This window comes from Ammospiza caudacuta, chromosome 4 (assembly GCF_027887145.1).
Source record: "Ammospiza caudacuta isolate bAmmCau1 chromosome 4, bAmmCau1.pri, whole genome shotgun sequence".
NCBI lineage: Eukaryota > Metazoa > Chordata > Aves > Passeriformes > Passerellidae > Ammospiza > Ammospiza caudacuta.
In genome coordinates this window covers 50,685,734-50,704,269 of record NC_080596.1, presented here as the reverse complement: position 1 = coordinate 50,704,269, position 18,536 = coordinate 50,685,734, and the positions used below count along the sequence as shown (strand labels likewise).

The following is an 18,536-nucleotide window of genomic DNA, read 5'->3' as shown; positions in this document are numbered from 1 at the left end:
AAATTTTTGCTTTTATTTTTATAATTATTAGAGGAGCTGTAAGTTTAAATTTACATTGTTGTATTTTCAAAATCACTGTTGAGTATTTTTACCTTTTAAAAGGAAAATATACATCATAAAAATGCCATGGTTTTACTTTTTCATGTCATATTAAATTAAATATGCAGCTTAATATGGGGTATTTTTACCTGAAATGGTTCTGTTTGTATGCCTTATATACAATTCTGTGCTAGGACCTGATCCTGAAGCATTCATTTTTTTGCTGTGCAGTGGCTGGCTGATTCTCTTCTTCACTTTTGATGCTTGTTTGCTATTGTCTATGCTATGGAAGCGCTTTCTATGCCTGGGTGAGCATAACTTTTATATTTTGAAAAGCAATTATGTTACCTTCCACAAAATAAAAGCTTCCTCCCATTAGTGTTCATTTTAACACAAGCTGTTAAAGTTTCCTATTCCATAGCATGTCTGACTTCCAGGTATTATACATAAAATTGCTGACTTTGCAGGAGTATTAATGTTATCATACCTAGGATTTGAGGTATGCAGCACAATAAAAGAGGTCACATGGAAGGAGCAGAAGCAAGCCCTGTATTTCTGGTCTCCTATAATCTAGATCTATTCAGAAGAGATGGTGGAATGGGATTCCCTGTTTAAGCAGGCACTTGGGCTGCACTCACATTAAGTAGTCCTCTGTATATCTTTCCTAGAGCAGGAAGGAGGACTGCTTTTCAGTAAGCAGTTACCTGTATATATGTCATGTATGTGCAATTTCTGATAAGGCTTATAAGTAAATTAGAGAATAAAGTACAACTTAAAAGCAAAAACTACAAGTTGGACTTCTCTGATAACAGAGTTATCTCATTGCCAAAAGACTGAGGAAATGAAGCTGAATTGTCAGAAATACATCCAAGTCTCGATATTCAAAGCACTTCTGTCTAAGACAACATCAGTGACAGATGTTCCTGGGTGTTGGTGCGATTGTCTGAGGTGAAATTTTTCACCTGAGGGTGTTCAGAGAATTATGCCAATGACTCCCCCAGAAACTGTCCCAGTCACAGTTTGAGAAGCCATATGCAAAGATACATATCTAATGTACTGGGTACCTCACTAAAAATTACTTATTCGATTTGGTATTGTCTGTAAAACAATACTTTTGCAATAATTTTTAAAAACATCTTAATAGAAAAGTTTAAGTGTTATTTAGATAAGGGAAATCTAAGTTCTTGCAGGCTTATCAAAAGTCTCTGAATAGATACACTTAATTTATATGGACAAATGTGGAAACATCCTAAAACCTGCCTCTTAAATCCTGGATCCTGTACCATGTGCCTGTCTGACATGATTTAATGACTTGTATTTTGGTAACACAACTATATAAATACTCTATCTTATTACTACACCCAGAATTTTTCTCATTAATCTGTCAGTTTTTTCAATGAAGGAAAAGAGAATACAAAGTATTATGGACATGAAAGATAGCTGTGTCTTTTCTGCAAAATTTGGTGAACATGTTAATCTGAAAGTCTTGTTTATTGCTGTAATCTTCTAGGAAAATGTACTGAACTAAATATCTAGAGAAAGTAAAAAGCAGTGTTCCTCTTTGTGGTATTTAATGTGGTCCATCATAAGAGCAGTGATAACATAATTATGCAATTATTGGTATATTTTCCCCTCTGGAGGCCTTATGTAGATGATTACCAGTGCACCTTTTAATGAAATTGCTACTATTTGATAAAATTACTGCCAAGACTTGAAATAATTAGAATTCGCATTGCCAAAAGTCTTACATCTCCTTCCTCAGTTGAGCCTTTTCCAAATAGGCATTAATTCCGATTGCAAAGCGATTTACTGTTCTCCAGTTTTCTCGTTTCCCTTCATTAAAATTACCTTTTCACTGCATTTTAGAAAACATGCTTTCAAGCCTATGTTGCTCATTACAAGGAACATTCGTTCAAAATGGAAGTTGAAAGACACTGCACCTTTTAATGTAAATGTCAGCAAAGAGAAGTGAGAAGAAAGAGCCATTAAAGGAATAGATGGGGCGCATGACAGCTGAATATGAATACACTATGCATTAGTGTGCTTTTTCATTTCTTCTAATCATTCTCCATACTTACTTCATAATTTGTTTATTTATGTGTCTAACAGCTGACAAAACTAACCATGGAGACAGCTGGTTAATAAGTAATTTTGGAAATTAGAGGAAAGAAGGCAATAATTCAGTAGGAGTAAGAATCAGTCTAAATGTATAAATCTCAATGCTGACAATCACTGTGGCATACAGTTGCTCTTTTTTTTTGCAAGTCTACTTGTGTGTGTACATACATACATATTTAGCTGTACTCTGTGTTTCTCTCTGAATAAGAATTATCAGATAGTTGTTGTAAGCACAGACCATTCTAGTTTAAAAAAAAACCCACCAAAACTGGCAGGTCAGACATGCATTGGGTTTGGATTTATTCATTAATACATTGCCTGTATATTCCTTCCGTGGTGGGAAGTTTAGGTATAAGAGACCACAGTGCGCCGATGTAATATAATGAAATTAATTAATCACCTAGAGTAGGTTGTCACACACAGTGCTTCAAGATAAGTGACTGGGCTAATGTAGTGCACGTGGTACTCCTTCAAAAAGCAAATCTCAAAACAACAGCAAAAGTCCCAAAGCCACGTCTTCTCAAAAGAGGAGGATTCAGGGAGGTTCTGTACTCAGCCTTAGAAAGAAACATGGTGTTTGATCCTGCTGTAGCTATTTAGTATGTGTGCTAAACTAGAATTATATTCAGCTACATGTCTGCCTTTGACAAATGGCTCTATTTGCAGAGTGAGGGATGCCTGTCAGAAAGGGCAAGCTGCTCAGCAGGCAGGAACAATAGCCTGTTTGCATGGCTGCATTTTCCTCACCCCAGCAAGGGAAGTAAAGCCAGCAGGGAGGAGGAAGGTGTGTCTGTCTCTGGAAGGTCCAGTGGCTTCCCCCAGCCCCTGGCCTTGAGTGAGTGTTGTGCTTGCATGCATAGGGCAGCTCTCACATGGTTGTGGAGGTCATGTGAGGGATCTGCTCTGCTAAGCCTGCTTCTGAAGCAAAGTGCTGTTAGCTGCGTCACTAATTGGTGTGACAAGACCCCCTGCAGGAGGACCTGCTGGCTTCCACCCACAAGCCAGGGATTGTCCCAGGTGCTCATGTTTAGCCTGCCTGAAGATTCTATGAATGTTTCTCCCAGAGACTGTGATGTACAGGGTCTGTAGAGCTGGCTGGGTTTGGCTTCTTGCTACCTGTCTCTGATACTGACTCTTTCTGATTCACCACATCTTGTTCTGGGGAGTGCATAACCTCTCTCCAGGTGTAGCTGGGTGTCCCTGCAGTCTCCTGAGCTCTTTTCTCTGCAAGTGCTAAGCACCAAGTGCCTCTTACTTGTTCTGTTCTCATGCCAGGGCATGAGGTGTGTTGTGGGGCAGGTCCATGTAGGTGCAAGCCCAGACTATGAGCTGAAAGGTTGCCATGGGGCCTCAGTGCAAAGGGGGGTGCCTCACAGCCTCTGTAGTTCCTCATGCTCATGCCTCCACAGATGATAAAGACAACCTTTGTTCTGACCTCCTGCCACTTCCTCTCTTGGGTTTGCCATGGGTAGGAATCAGCTGGCTGGTTCCACACTTGCCCTTTGTGTGGGAGATGTTCATTTCTCCTTGATGTTGTTTGCAGATGGAGTCAGCTTGGCTGTGCCTTTGAATGCTGTGCTGGTGAGCTCCCGCCTCCCGCTCTCCACAGTGCCCTTCCTCTGCCCCCTTCCCTTTGGGGGTGAGGGGGCAAGCAGGGCTGGCTGGGAATACAGGGGTTGCCCTCATGCAGCTGGGTAAAAGTCAAAGCCCTCATTAATCCCCTATACTGGTCTACTGCTCAGTAATATATAGCTTCCAAGAATCCCAAACTTCAGAGTGGGCACAAGCTCGTGAGCTCTTTGTTTCTGCTTGGAAAACACGACATTGAAGAGTCTGTGGGTCAGCAGATAGCACCGACCCTGGAGATGGGTTAGGAACGAACTGCTTAGTTCTGCAGGCAAGCCTAATCAGCCTAGACTTAAGTATGTGTCCAGTGACAGATAATTTTTCAGTCTCTGAAAAGCAGTTGGGGCAGAGGAGACAGTCAGCAAGGATTTGTGTTGTTCAGATATGCTGAGAGTCTGTAACACTTGCAGGGACAATCAATCATGTGTTGGGTATTTTTTGGTCTATGTCTTTGAGGAGGATTCTAGTGTGGGTATTGGTATGGATGGTTTCTTTTGCTAGCCACCTTTATCCCCAGAGCCTGGCTGGAACGGGATCTGATGTAGCTTTCAGATCAAATAATTTAAAACTGACATTTGCCATTGCTAAACTTTTCATCTAGCATAAGGGAGAGTGTCTGTTTAGTGAAATGGAACAAAACAAGTAAGCATATGATACCATCTCTCCTTTGAAAAATCTGGGAGATTTTATACATCAGAGTAAATTCAAGTTGTTTCAGTGCAATTAACATGAAAGTTTGACACTTTATATTTTTCCTTGGGGCACGAAATGGCAAGACAAAGAAAATGTAGTTGAAAGGATCTTACATTCATGTCCATCACAGCATATGTCAACTGTCATAGTGGCTTTAACAAATACGGAACAGAGTTGGAAAGGTGATTTTCCTCAATTAGACCTGTGTGTAAATACTCTAGAGAGGATTGAGCAGGCTTCTGGCTAGGACCTCTGCACTTGTGTAAAATAGTTGGTTTTGTTTCTGCTCTTCTTTCAGACCTACAGGGGACTTGTGTGTCTGAAAACACATTCATTTTTTCCAGCAGTGCTGGGTATGCTGAAAGAGGATATTACTTCCCTGCAAGCCATGTGTTGCTGATATCCCTGGACCATTGCATCTACAGCAGTGCCACTACTTTAACTGATAAAGCATATCTCTTGTTTCTGCTCTCTTATGTTGTTGTAGATGAAAAACCACGGTGAGTGAGGTCTGTGTGATAGCCCTTGAAATGAAGCCAGTGCCCAGAATGTAGAGGCACTGAAAAAAAAATAGCCTCTCCAATTGTATCCAATCCTCACAATCTTACACAAAAGTTGTGGACATTTTGTCTCTTGAAGTTTAGCTCCTCTGTGCATTTGTGATAGAAAAACGTTAACTGCTTTAGAAATCATGGTCAGGATCAGGTCACGGTCAGGTCACTGTTTTCGTTGTGCAGTGTTTGTACAGCTCAAATGATGATGACTGTGAAGGTTATGGACAACTGCAGAGGGAAAAGGCAGAAGCTCAGAAGAGCCTGCCATGCCCTTTCAGTGTGTCCCAGCCCTTGGGGGGGCAGGGTGAGGGATTTGCCCTTGCTGGGCAGCAATGAACCTGTTGGCAGGGCACTGCCAGTGCCATGGGCCGGGCAGAGAGGCTGGTACTGGGTGTGAGCAGGTTGTGACTGCACTGGGAAGCTGCACTGTGCCTCTGCCCAGGGAGATGTTCCGCACAACTTGAAAATGGAAGGACGTGGGATGAGGCACAGGATTTTTTGTTTTATTTTTCTTTGGAAGCAATCTGTTGTGCTATAGAGCTGCCACAAACTTCTTGTTCCTTTTAATGTTTAGATAAGAGTTGAAAGAGGAAGTGGCCACAGAGAGACTAACCTGTTGCCCTAAGGTTGTGCAGGAAATGTGTGGCAGAGCTGGGAATAAAATCCGCAGTATTCGACTCTTTGTCTTAGTCCATGGCAGTCCCACATCCTTTGTTTGCTTGGCAGCTGGAGATGGTTTCCAGTTGCTTGTGAGCTTGATGTGGACTTGCACCTGATGTGCTCTTCCATGCTACACCAGTGTTGTGCTGAGGGTGAAAAGCTCCAACATAAACTGTAGTTTTTTCCCAGGATGGTTCACTCCTTAACCAGAGCTTTTGTTGTTTGCACATCCCTTAATTGTTACAGGAACATTCTGCTGTCCTTAATCATATCCCTGCAATTTGACCTGCATTTCCTATCAGTATTATCTAGAGCTGTTTAATTTTCTAATTCCTCCAGCTTGGTTTTCCAGATGTTCCTTCTGCATGCAGAATTCACAACTGCTGTACTCCTCCTCTTTCCTCCCTCTCCCTTCATTTTAATATATTTATACATTCCTTTTTTTCAGTTACACAGCCTTGTTCTCAAGTGATTGTTTCCAGCATTGTAGTTTTTAACCCAAGTTTTTTATATTACAAAGAGAAGTTAGGGTTGTTGAAGTGAAGCTCTTCAGCTGTAGGACTCAAATTTAGTACATCCAAAATGGAACTTGGGTTGTCCAACTCTGAGCTTATTGTTTATTTTAGTTTTTTTTAAACTGTGACTTATTTGCCATTATTAGTGTGTTTTACTTAACATATAGTAACTATATCCTCTGGTTGCCCTTGAGGACAACTCTAGAGGGTCATCCAGAATGCCGGTGTGGTACTCTGGCTATGCAGCATGTGGGGAATGTTGAATGTGTCACAGGGGGATCCACAGTCTGTGATCAACAGTGGGATCATCTGCACCACTTGAGACCACAGGACCCATGTGGGCAGAAGACAGGTTTCCTCTCTTCTTGTGCTGAGTTGTTCCTGTGGTCAGGTGGGCCTCGCTGGGATGGGGACACTCAGCTGAATATTGACGTAGTACTCCACCTCCTTTTCAAAGGTGTGAAGAGATGGAGAGAGGGTGGGGGCATGCCTAGGTGTGGGGCAGGTAACAAAGTAAGGATGCATACCCACACCTGGAAAACTTCCTGCATCCCATTGCCCAGAAAGTTTACAGTCCTGCTAGTGACTGGTAAAGCCAGGATCCCACGTGGGGTCATGAACACAGAGCTCTGAGAGGAGACAGCAGACACTGTATCCCATGGAGTTTGGCACTTGGAGATCCCTACTACCTCTAGCATTATACTGCCAACAGGACTGATTCCTGAATTATGGGTCTTAGTGTCGTGGCTGTGATTACATGGTTGATGTTGCTGGAGTCCCCAGGAGCGACAGGGGGCCTGGAAAGAACCCCATCACTCGGGTGCCATACAAATGGAGCAGTTGCAGACATGAGTCTGAGAAAAGATGAGCAGAGAGCAGATGGACACATGCTGTGGGGATTAGTGCACCAGATTACAAGTTGTTAGTTAAACTCTCAGATTTCTGTCACTTAATTATTCCTCCAAAAAGAAGACACAAAGTCATTATCATCTTTCTAAACGCCATTTAAATTCTCTTTTTAAAGACAGATGATATTTTGGTGCATAATACGAAGCAAATCTAATAGTTTTTCTGTTTACAACCTGCTGTCCCTACACTGTCATAGTTTTTTTGAAGAGACATTATTTTCAGAAAGCAAGAGAAAAAACCCTTTACACTCTGGGAATCCTTTGCACAAGGTATCATTGAATTTCTAAGTTTTGCTGAGAATTCACAGACTGCACAAAAGGAACCATAGCAAAATAACCTTGAAATATGAGTGATACTTCACCATATTGTGCTAGTTCCCTCATTTTTTTTCTCCAGCTCTGCTACATAACATATTTCTTGTGCCTCTGGACAGGTCAGGCTCTGCTGTGTTGTTTACTACGTTTAAAAACTTACCTATAACTTGCTAGATAGTCCTGCTAGTAAGTGTTGCAAAGACTTGAACTCCTAACCAGAATGCATAGGATGAGGGCTAGAGGAAAGAGTAGACAAGAGTCATAAATGTTCCATAAAAATATGGAATGATGTTTTTCTAATATTTTTGGCAATTCTTTTTTGTGGGATACTTTTTTATCTGTTCAGTCATGTGAGTTTATATAGGGGATTAGTAGAATTTGTGGAAAATTTCTGGTGGTGCTGGAAAAACAGGCACTGGTGCACTTGCCTATTGGGTTTAGCATTCATAAATCTTCATTGGAGGGAGATGGAGAGAGAACAAGGGCTTCTTCCAAAACCCAGACCGAAAAGTAATTAGTCTCTGCAGGTGGTCTGGCCAGCCTTTGCTTCCTACTCTGTGGTGGATTTGTCAGGAAGAGGAGCAGTTACCTGACCTGGTCTTAATCCAGTATATACCTTAAGAACAGCTAAAGCTGTGAGATGAGTGAATTAAGTCTGGAGTGTATAACCTCATCCCAAGTAATTATCCGATTGTTTTTCCTGAACGTCTGTTGTTATCTGTGTGGGTAGGGAAATTCAGCCTCTGAATGGAGCTGCAGAGTGTGTTTTTGCATGCAAGTGGAGTTGGGTTTTTAGAAATGTCCCCCTGGCTCGGACATGGCTGTTACATGTCTAGTCCAGCTGTGCAAAGCTGGGCTGTGCCTCAGAGGGACATGGCCATGAGTATTTGTAGGACTATTGAGCCTGCCTTCATGAGGAGAAGGGTTTGTTAGTGCAGAACCTGTCAGCAGTTACACACAACACAGTGATGTGCATGGTTTGACAAATCCACCCTCAGGTCGCAGATCAATTATGACATTAATATTTATACTGCTACCTCTACTGGGTCCTTTTTTCTACTGGGTCCTTTTTTCCTCTGCAAACCTGTTGGTGGTACCCTACACTTGACCTTCCCACAGCCTGGAGTGCCCCAGGGTTGGGTGCTTAGGTAGGTTTGGAAAGCAGGACAAGCCTGATGTCTGTCCACCAGACTTCACAGGCCAGTGTTGTCTGGGCAGTTTGGAGCCCACACTTACCCTGTGTGTCATTGCTGGGCTGGGGAGATACCCAGGAGGGAAGGGGAGGGAGCAGTTCAGCCAGCCAGGCATTTGGCATTTCCTCAGGGGCCAGTAAATGAGTTTGTTCTCCGTGTAGCTCTGGACACTTGGAATGAAGCCACTGCTGCTGCAGCTGAGGCTGCTGCCGAAAGAGGGGGAGCACGGCTCGGGCCAGCAGGCTGCTGTGCTCATCCCACTGCCTGTGCCTGCCAGGGCTGGGAGCTGAGGCCAGGCCCAGCAGCATGTCCCCTTGGGCTGGTGAGAGAGGCTTGCCCTGTGTTGGGATGAGGGCACACACACGCTGGTGTTTGCTCCATGGCAGGGCCTGTGTGACCTGCCCAGGACTGTGCTCCTCGAGACTCGGCACTGGGGCCCTTCCCAGGCCAGCACTTCCCTGGCAGGGCCCCAGCTGAGACCTTGCTGGCTGCAGGCATGGAGCGATGACAGTGAAGGTTGTCCATATCTTCTGCTTTCTCAGTGCTCCCTGACTGGTCTGTTAAGCTAGTGCTGGGATAGCTACACCACACCACACCACACTTCTGCTGTTTTATGCAGCTCATGTGATTTGTCACTTGAACTGCCCTGTGGTCTGTGGGGACCGAACAGAGTAGTCTTCAAAGAGGTGCCCATGAAGGGCCTGTATGGTTGTTCAGGAGCTCTTCTCAGAGGTGTTTGCCCTCTGTCTTCTCACATGCCAGAAGTTCCCGGCTCTGAACTGAGGAGTTTGAAAATCAGAGGTCTTCTTGCCTTAACCCTGCTGTTAGGCATCTCTTTGCCCAGAGTAAAGGATTTTCCAGCTTTCCTGTTTACCATTCCACTGCTGGCTGGGACGTATTCTTTTGAGATCTTGGACTTTCACTCTTCTTGTTTGAGCTTCTGTACCACAGCTCAGACACACACCTGCATTTTGAGGTAGCAGATCTGAAATGAAAAGTTGATTTTTCTCCCTTTTCTGGCAATTTTTATTCTAGGATGGTTGTTTATGCATTCAGTCATGGAAGCATATATGCAGGATTAGTAGACCTCATGTGGAAAATTGCTTGGTGACACTGGAAGAATGAGTGCCAGTAGAGTTTAACACTGATAAATTCTAATTCCAAGGAGGGCTCCTTTCAGACTGGAAACAAACAAAGTAATTAGTCTCTGCAGGTGGTCTGGCCAGCCTTTGCTTCCTACTCTGTGGTGGATTTGTCAGGAAGAGGAGCAGTTACCTGACCTGGTCTTAATCCAGTATATACCTTAAGAGTGACTAAAGCTGTGAGATGAGTGAATTAAGTCTGGAGTGTATAACCTCATCCCAAGTAATTATCCGATTGTTTTTCCTGAACGTCTGTTGTTATCTGTGTGGGTAGGGAAATTCAGCCTCTGAATGGAGCTGCAGAGTGTGTTTTTGCGTGGAAGTAGCATTTTCACTGGCATGACTCTGCTACTACACACGGATGTTGTGCAGTCTTGTACAACTGTGTGGCATGAGCAAACAGCACAGTTATTGTAAGCTAAGGATTACTCATAGCAATGAAAAGCTGCTCCAAAAGGGGAAGGGATTTTTACTGCAAGATCACCTCAATACTTGCCTATGTTCTTCTGATATTCAAGTAGGTCCAAAACAGTGAGAATTTATCTGGATTTTTGATTAAGAACTCCATTTTTGTAGGCTCACTAAGACTTTCAAATCATGGGTATGCTATCTCAGCAACCCCCTGATTGGCTTGCCCCAACAGTAGAGCTAAGGAAGCCTAAATGTGCATCTTTCTCTGTGTAGACAGTTGGGGAGTGGTTGGGAACAGTGAACTGGGGCTGCTAATTTTACAGAGGTTTATTTTGTGAGAACATTTACAACATTGTGTTAGGGCGTGTCCAGTGAAAAAGAAGCTAAATAGTCAATTAGAGCAGCTTTGGTGACTGGGAGATTGGTGCCTCAGTGAAACTAATTTGGTAGCATTGGGATGGAAACTTGAAGAATAATTTGCATGGGGTTTTTTATGTAAGAAATGTTGAATTGGCACTTCAGGTAAAGAAACAAGCAAGTATGGAAAACGTTCTGATGCCTTCATTAAACTGGACACTTCTAATTCAAGAGTATGAGTGGAGCATCTGAATATACGAGACAGCAGTTATAAAAAGATAACTGTTGAGCAAGGAAACTTTAGTTCTTGGCAACATACTGAGTAAATGACAAAGAATGATTAAAAGTGCTGCCATGTAGGATCAGACTCATATGTTCTTGAATTTAATTTTTAAATAGCTTGGGTCTGTTCCCATTCAAAAGCCAAAACATTGCAGAAAGTGGTGCATCTGAAACTTTAGTTTCCAAAGGTTTTTTAGAGGCCAGTTTCCACCTGCACTGGTTATTTTCTCTGTGTGCCAAAGGCCTTACTAGCCAAAAGGTGTCTGTAGAATTGCACACTTCAGCTTAATATTTTTAAGAAATAAATCCCAAAAATATTAGTTTCACATATACAGCTATAATTAATAATTTTGCTGCAGAAAAAAAAAAGAAAGTGTAGTATTGACAGACATTCTATTTTGTGCTTTTTTTTTTTTTTTCCAGGTGGTGCACTGTCAGATATGGAGTCTATACGGGTAATGAATAAAGGGGAGGAATTAAGGCTGACGTGCAACGAGGAGGGACCTGTGACTTGGAATTTCCAGAGCTCGGACCCATCAGCAAAAGCAAGGAGTTCTAACGAGAAAGAGTGGTACACCAAAAATGCAACAGTCAGAGACATAGGCACATACACATGTAGAAGCAAAGGGAGTATTGTCTCCTCTTACTATGTTTTTGTTAAAGGTAAATATCAATGAAGGCATTATTTTTGCTTCCCACCGCTCCCCTCCCCCCTTCCCCCTCCCGCCTCCCTTCCACAATAAATCTTGGAGGATGGACTGAATTTGAAGTACAGTGGGAGAACACAATTTAGTAGAATAAATCTTCCTCCCTGTCCAGTAGGAAGAAACCTCATTCTCTGCTTTGCTTGCAATGGCCTTTGTCAGCAGCACAAAGTTCTAGATGAGTTCCTCTTTACATCCCCATTTGTGGTAAAGTTTATCCAAGCTCCCTTTCTAGATAAGCAACCTGATTCTGTTGCATGAGTCAATTTTATCATGAAGAAGCAAGAAATACATAAAAATGTCTTTTTAATTCTATGCCATCCATCAGTATGGAGTCATGTAAAATTTGGTCCCAGGCTTTTAATTTACTGAGGCAGTCAGCCTAAAGGATTTGTTCTTTTGAGACTGTGCTCCCAGGCCTAAGCCAGCAGACACTGATGATTCCTCTGCATTCAGCCTCTGATGTACCTTGTGACTGATCAGAAATGTCTCAGACAGGGAAAAAAGTGCTTCTGCTCTGACACATTTCTCAATCCTTTATTGCTCTTCTTTGTGCAGTGTTTTCTTCAGATTTCTTCTCTGCTGATATATGTCTACATCAGCTGCCCCCGAGCTCACAGTTTACCATGCCTGGCACTTTCCCAGAAAAATGGTTATTTTGCTTCTCCTTCACATAGCTCTGGTGGTCTTCTTAACCTGTTGATGGAAAAGAGTCCTACGGCATCATTCTTGAAGACAGTGTTCCTTGACCAGCAGGGGTTGTCTCAAAGGGCCCCCTCTGAACCCCGCTAGTCCTTTGAGAATTGCTGCAAGGTTGTTCTCCAAGACAGGGAGATACCAGCATAAGAAAGTGCAGCACAGCAAAGGTTATTTTCATGATGGAAGATGTCTGGCATAGCAGCCACACAATTTAGAGTGCTCCTTTAACTGGTCCTGAGTTCTCCAAATAGCCATGCAGCTGCCATGGATAAGTTTTCTTAACTTTCTATTTTTCTCTGAGACTGTGACTAAAGGAAATCTGACATGTGATAAACAATCTTCACTTTACCTACCCTGATTTTTTTCCTGAAGGTTATGGTAATTATCTCAGACAGTTATGATCATAAAGATGTTTTTGCCTTCCGTTGCATGAGTGACTCCTTCATGACTCCTTCACCTCAGGATTGCAGGCAGCTCTCCTGAGCATGCTGGCCACAGCATCGGTGAAGTTGTTGGCCCTAATGCAACACGTTATTATCTTTTTTCTCAGTTGTGTGCAAAATGTGCAACCTTAACTTTGACAAGTTCCTTGCAGTAAAATAAGTATGTTTGTGAGGTTGACCATCATTTTGCATCAGGCATGGTTTAATGACTTACCTCACCTCTAAGATGCTGCCATATGCTTTGCTGCTTGTGGGGTTGCCACAAACACCCCATTATACTTTTCTGCTTGTAAAGTGGAGTGAAGAGAGAACAAGACCAAGAACCTCGATCCTACATAGTGACACCTAAAATGGTGGCATCTGTTGAGATCTTGTGTTCTTCTGAACATACTAAATCCAAATTCTTCTGTTTCTGTGACCAAGACTGACACAGCGTTGACAGACTGTGGATGTGTACCTGCATCACCTTTCTCTTTTGGCAGAAAGTACCTGTGTTGTGTCTAAAAAGCATATTTTTTCCTGATCCAAGCAAGCCTAGTTCAAACTCCTGCATAAGAGAGAAAAATTTCTTGGTTTTGATCTCAAGTTTTTTCAAATGGAAGCACTGATAAACGCTGTCATATCTTGTGTTGGAAACTGTCTGCAGTATGCCCAGAAGGCAAGTGCAACCCAAGATGTCCGTGGGGTAGAAGGCCATGAAAGGAAGAACATGACCATGAGCAGCCTTGTTTGTGTCTGGGTACTCTGTAGGAAGTCCTTTCATGTCTTTTCACTCTGCTGTTCCCTTCCAGATGGGGATTGAAGATGCAAGGGGAGCACCTCAGCAATTCTGCTTGCTCCAGTGAAGGCCTTGCCTGCAATTTCAGTTGTTAGTGAAACAGGTCTTTGTTCGTGCTGTTTTCAAAAATTTCTTTTATTTTTTGGTAGTTGCTGGGAGCCATACTTTCTGCCTAATGAAGATATCTTGGTTGTGTCCATATTGGAGAAAGGGGGACTGAGTAGAAAGCAATCAGTCTGTTGGCAATTATGTTTGTTAGCAGGGACATTTAGATGAGCACTTTTAATCCATCTTCTTGCTGCTCAGAAGTGACAGCTAGTCATAGCATTTCTTTTAAGATCTCTGTGTGCAAATGTCACATTTTGGTTCTGCTCAGAAATTATTTAGGTTTTTTTTTTCATTTCTTAGTAGTCTCCATCCTCTAATTCTAGACTGATGCTTCAAAACACGTAGTTTGTGGGGGCTTCTTGGGTGGTAGCGTCAAATTCAGCTAAAGCTACACCCTCAAGCTAGGCTAGAAACCAGCCAGTAACTTCTCTGTTTGATGATGAATAACGCCTGATGTAGTGAATTGCTTCCATAAACCTCCCAGGCTTCATTTTCAGTCTGGTACTTCTTGTCTTAAACCAAATGCACATTGTCCATCATCTTAAACATATTCTCTCAGTCTTCCTTGGTAAGCCATGGTTTGTTGATATATAATCATTCAAGTTGTAAGTATGTTTGCAAAAAAGAAAGAAAACTTTTCTCTCTGTTTTTGGTTTTCAAATTCATTCTACTCTGTAGAGAGGGCAGATGGAATCTCAAATAAACTTTTACAGAGTGTTTGCCATCACACATTCCTTTATTTGTGTGGTTGCCAGCTTCTTAGCATTTCAAGGTCATGACATGTCATGGGCTTCAACTTTGTTGTAGAAGTGTTTACAGTACTATATGTTTGTGTGTTGTGGTTGGCTGAGATGAAATGCTATGGGAAAATTACCTTGTGAAAGATTGCATTATTATTTTCCAATCAGATGTGCTGTTTGTATGCCCAGTTTTTCTTCTAAGGAGGCTAAAATTAATCTCTGCTTTCAGGGAGCAGAGAGAAAGAGAGAAGTTGTTTGCTGCTTCCTCTGGTAGCAATGTGTGTTAATTTAGATTATGTATTTTACAGAAGTGAAAACCATAATTTAGGTGCTTTTCAACTTCCATTTGCTCATAAATTTCTTTCAAATCCTCCTGTGGGCATGAAACCTTACAGCCCTGCCACTAGCTAAAAGCAAATTACTTCTAGTGGTCTGTGAAAATCTGTTTACTGTTGTGGGAATATTTTGGACCTAAACAAGGCAAAAAATGCCCTTCATCTCCAAATAAAAAAGCAATAAGATTATTTTTAGTGCACATGATTCTTTAGTGTATCTGATATGGAATGCTACTGCACGTCTCCTGTCATGCTGCTCTTTTAGGAGAAAATTTTATGTCTCTTGGTAAGCATGCATTAGGCAATACTCAGTTTTACTGGCTGAAAGTAAAACTTTCTTTGACAAGTGCCCAATTGTACAGTTAGGGTAATCAGAAGTTCCCATGCCAGCTTGTCTGACAGATTTTTGTGTTTCTTCACAGATCCAAATGTGCTCTTCCTTGTTGATTCTCTGGTCTATGGAAAAGAAGACAGTGACATCCTGCTAGTGTGTCCACTAACAGATCCAAATGTTACAAATTTCACACTGAAAAGGTGTGATGGCAAACGTCTCCCCAAAAATATGACGTTCATTCCCAATCCCCAGAAAGGCATCGTTATAAAAAATGTGCAGAGGTCGTTCAAGGGCTGCTACCAGTGCTTGGCCAAGCACAATGGAGTTGAGAAGATATCAGAGATGATTTTTTTGAATGTGAGACCAGGTAACACAGGATTTTTGTCTTCTTGTAGAGAACCTGATTCCTAGGAGGTATAGATAAGGGCTGTGAAGCCCCACGGCTGTCCGAAGCAAAGTCGTGAGCTCAGAAAACTTGTTTTGGGCAAATTATGTCAGGGCACAGATTAATCTCGTGACAGCTGTGCCTGGAAGGTTTGGCCATGATGAGCTTTATTTTCTGTTCCTGGTGATTTCCAGGCATTTTTTAATCATTATAAGAAACTTAGATGGTGCTGTTAAATTCTGAGGGCAAACCAGCACCCTGAGGTTTGTACAGGTTTGCACAGGCAAAATTATTTCGGTGTGTGCGTGACTCCTGTGTCTGTTGCCCACAAGTGACAGTAGCAGGAACTGATTGATGGCATTGAAGAAGAAGGATTTGGTGGATAGGCAGAGCTTATGGAAGGAGGTCTTTGTCTTCATGATATTGAGTGAAGATGGTCACAACAGCAGCCGAGTGCACAGGTGATGATGGGGAATGCATTGTGGCTGAGCTGCTACATGCAGCCCTAGCTTGGCAAACCTGTTGGTGGTACCCTACACTTGACCTTCCCACAGCCTGGAGTGCCCCAGGGTTGGGTGCTTAGGTAGGTTTGGAAAGCAGGACAAGCCTGATGTCTGTCCACCAGACTTCACAGGCCAGTGTTGTCTGGGCAGTTTGGAGCCCACACTTACCCTGTGTGTCATTGCTGGGCTGGGGAGATACCCAGGAGGGAAGGGGAGGGAGCAGTTCAGCCAGCCAGGCATTTGGCATTTCCTCAGGGGCCAGTAAATGAGTTTGTTCTCCGTGTAGCTCTGGACACTTGGAATGAAGCCACTGCTGCTGCAGCTGAGGCTGCTGCCGAAAGAGGGGGAGCACGGCTCGGGCCAGCAGGCTGCTGTGGTGTTTGCTCCATGGCAGGGCCTGTGTGACCTGCCCATTCTGTTTGGAGGTGGGGCAAGAGTTTGAGGAGTGAGGGCCATCTCAAGCATGGAGTTTGCAGCGGCAAGTTTAAGTCCTTTTTTTCTGATGAATTGGAAATTCAGCATTGTCTGTCTCAGTGTTGTAGTTACTGTGCTGTAGAGTTTGGTCCTTACTGAGTTCACCAAGTAAAACTCGCACTTTCTCCTTGGCTCAACTTTTAAATGCATTGGAGATGCTTTGATGGGTAATGTTTTTGTAGTTATAACCATGGCACTCAGACCCTCAGATGTGAGCTTCTGGTACAGAAAGACTGGAGAGGCATCTGGGAAACAGGGAGCTCTGCAGGAGTACTCAGACGCACAGCAGCTATGATAGCACAGGGACTGTTTATGTACAGCCCTTCTCAAAACAATGAGGGTTTTTATAGACTTAGGGCTTTTTTTTGGATGTCCAGAGATGTTTCTGGCAGATGAGAACACAGAATGCCTTCTGCACTGACATCTTTCTGTCACTTGGGTGCTGCTGAGTGCTGAGGGGGGTTTTTGTGTGAGCCTTTATATCTAAAGAGGGCAAACGTTTCTTTGTTCTCTTCTGTAGCTTCTTACAGCAACATGAGGAAAACATTATTGTTAAAGTACAAATGGCTGAGATGCGTGGGGTTTTCCTAAGTTTTGTACAGTTTACCTAAGGTAACTACAAAAGTTATGTCAGAGGCAGAAAGAGAGTCTGGAAGACCTTGTTTAATACATGCTACGGTCTGATACATTCACAGTCTGTCTTCCCGTGTAAAAGCCCTAGAGCAAAGTTAACTGGAGTATAATAAAAGAGAAAGATTTGAAGAAAGGATAAAGAAAATCGAAAAACAAGCCATGAAAGGAACACAGGAAGAGTTGAAGAGCTTTGCAGAAACAGGACACACATAGTCCTTAGATTCACTGTTGTCAACTTGACTGTTGACAAAAGACTTCCTGAAACAGAGCAGGGTACAGCTACCCCACATCTGCATGTCACCACCTGCTTCTTGGGTGATTGGGAGCCACCCCTGTAAGCAGAGATTGTGGTGCTTTCAGGCAAAAATGTGCAGAATTCCTTGAGCTGTGCCTGTCCTTCTTAGGCTCTCCATCAGGGACCTGTCAGACAGTACTTTCTGTAATGTTTTGTAATTAAAATCTGTAGTTAATGCTGGGCTGCTGTTCCTCAGTAACTGATCCTCACTGTGTTTTCAGTTCCAGAGTGCTACTTTTTAATCATTGTCACAAAATTAATAATCTCATTGATGGTTCAACATCATTCAGGTTTCTTCATGTGAGTTGCTATGCTCTAACAAGTATTATCTAACTTTTAAGTGTAATTTGAAGCAAAGTTGAAGCAGAAATTTGCTTGTTGTAAAGGAACAACTGTGTAATATGTTAAAAATTTTGAATACATCTCAGGGCCTTGATTTTATTGGAAAGTTAATTAATGACTGTTGATTTTTATCCCCCCTGGAAAAGCTGAGACTAATAAAAAGTAATAAACTTCTAAATTGTTTTCCAGTTCACAAAACTCTTCCTGTCGTCACCTTATCAAAAAGCTACGAGCTTCTCAAAGAAGGGGAAGAATTTGAAGTTACATGTGTAATCACGGATGTGGATAGTAGTGTAAAATCTAGTTGGATTCCTCACATAAGTGGGGTAAGTTCCTTTAACTCATGTATCATGTGTGCCTGAGCTCAGTACACAGACTGTCTGTAGGCATTCACATGCTTGTCTTGGGTACCTGATGCTGTGTTGATTTGGATCTGTTGCATTTACAAAGATTCAGTATCCCACAGACTGGTGAGAGGGTAGCAACTCCTGTGCCCTTGAGGATGGCTGGGAGGAAAAGCATCTGCATGGGTTTCTCTTCCCAAAAAGAAATTAAAGTTAGGCATTTCAATGTGAAGTTCAGGTGACCTCTGTTGGGCTTCCTAAATACGGAAGCGTGGAGTGCCTACACATCACATTGCAATCAATGGGAGCTGCAAATATCAACACATGGACTGCAAATTACATATTCTAGTTGTTATCATTAACAGTGAAATACCTGCTAATTAGCATGGGGTTGTGCGTGACAGGAATAGCAGTAGGCATTCATAGGAATGATTAATTCATTTAAATTACATGGTGTGCCTCACTAACTGGAAAAGCTCTGAAAAATGAACCAGTGAACTGGCTTCTGTCTGCCAGTGATAGATGAAGTTACTGACTGGCATTACCAAGTTAAATTATTGAGAGGCTCAGTGCTCCAGGAGTTTGATACTGGCAGTGCAACTATTC

At 42.6% G+C, this 18,536-nt stretch overlaps 1 protein-coding gene across 1 annotated transcript in view; it reads left to right on the top strand.

The window, feature by feature from the left end:
* KIT (KIT proto-oncogene, receptor tyrosine kinase) overlaps positions 1–18,536 on the top strand; it is a 55,322-nt gene that overhangs the window by 7,052 nt on the left and 29,734 nt on the right. The window contains exons 2-4 of the mRNA XM_058803205.1: positions 11,237–11,476; positions 15,043–15,321; positions 17,776–17,912. Coding sequence (XP_058659188.1) covers positions 11,254–11,476; positions 15,043–15,321; positions 17,776–17,912 — 639 coding nt within the window. The 5' untranslated portion in view covers positions 11,237–11,253. The remainder of the gene's footprint in view (positions 1–11,236; positions 11,477–15,042; positions 15,322–17,775; positions 17,913–18,536) is intronic.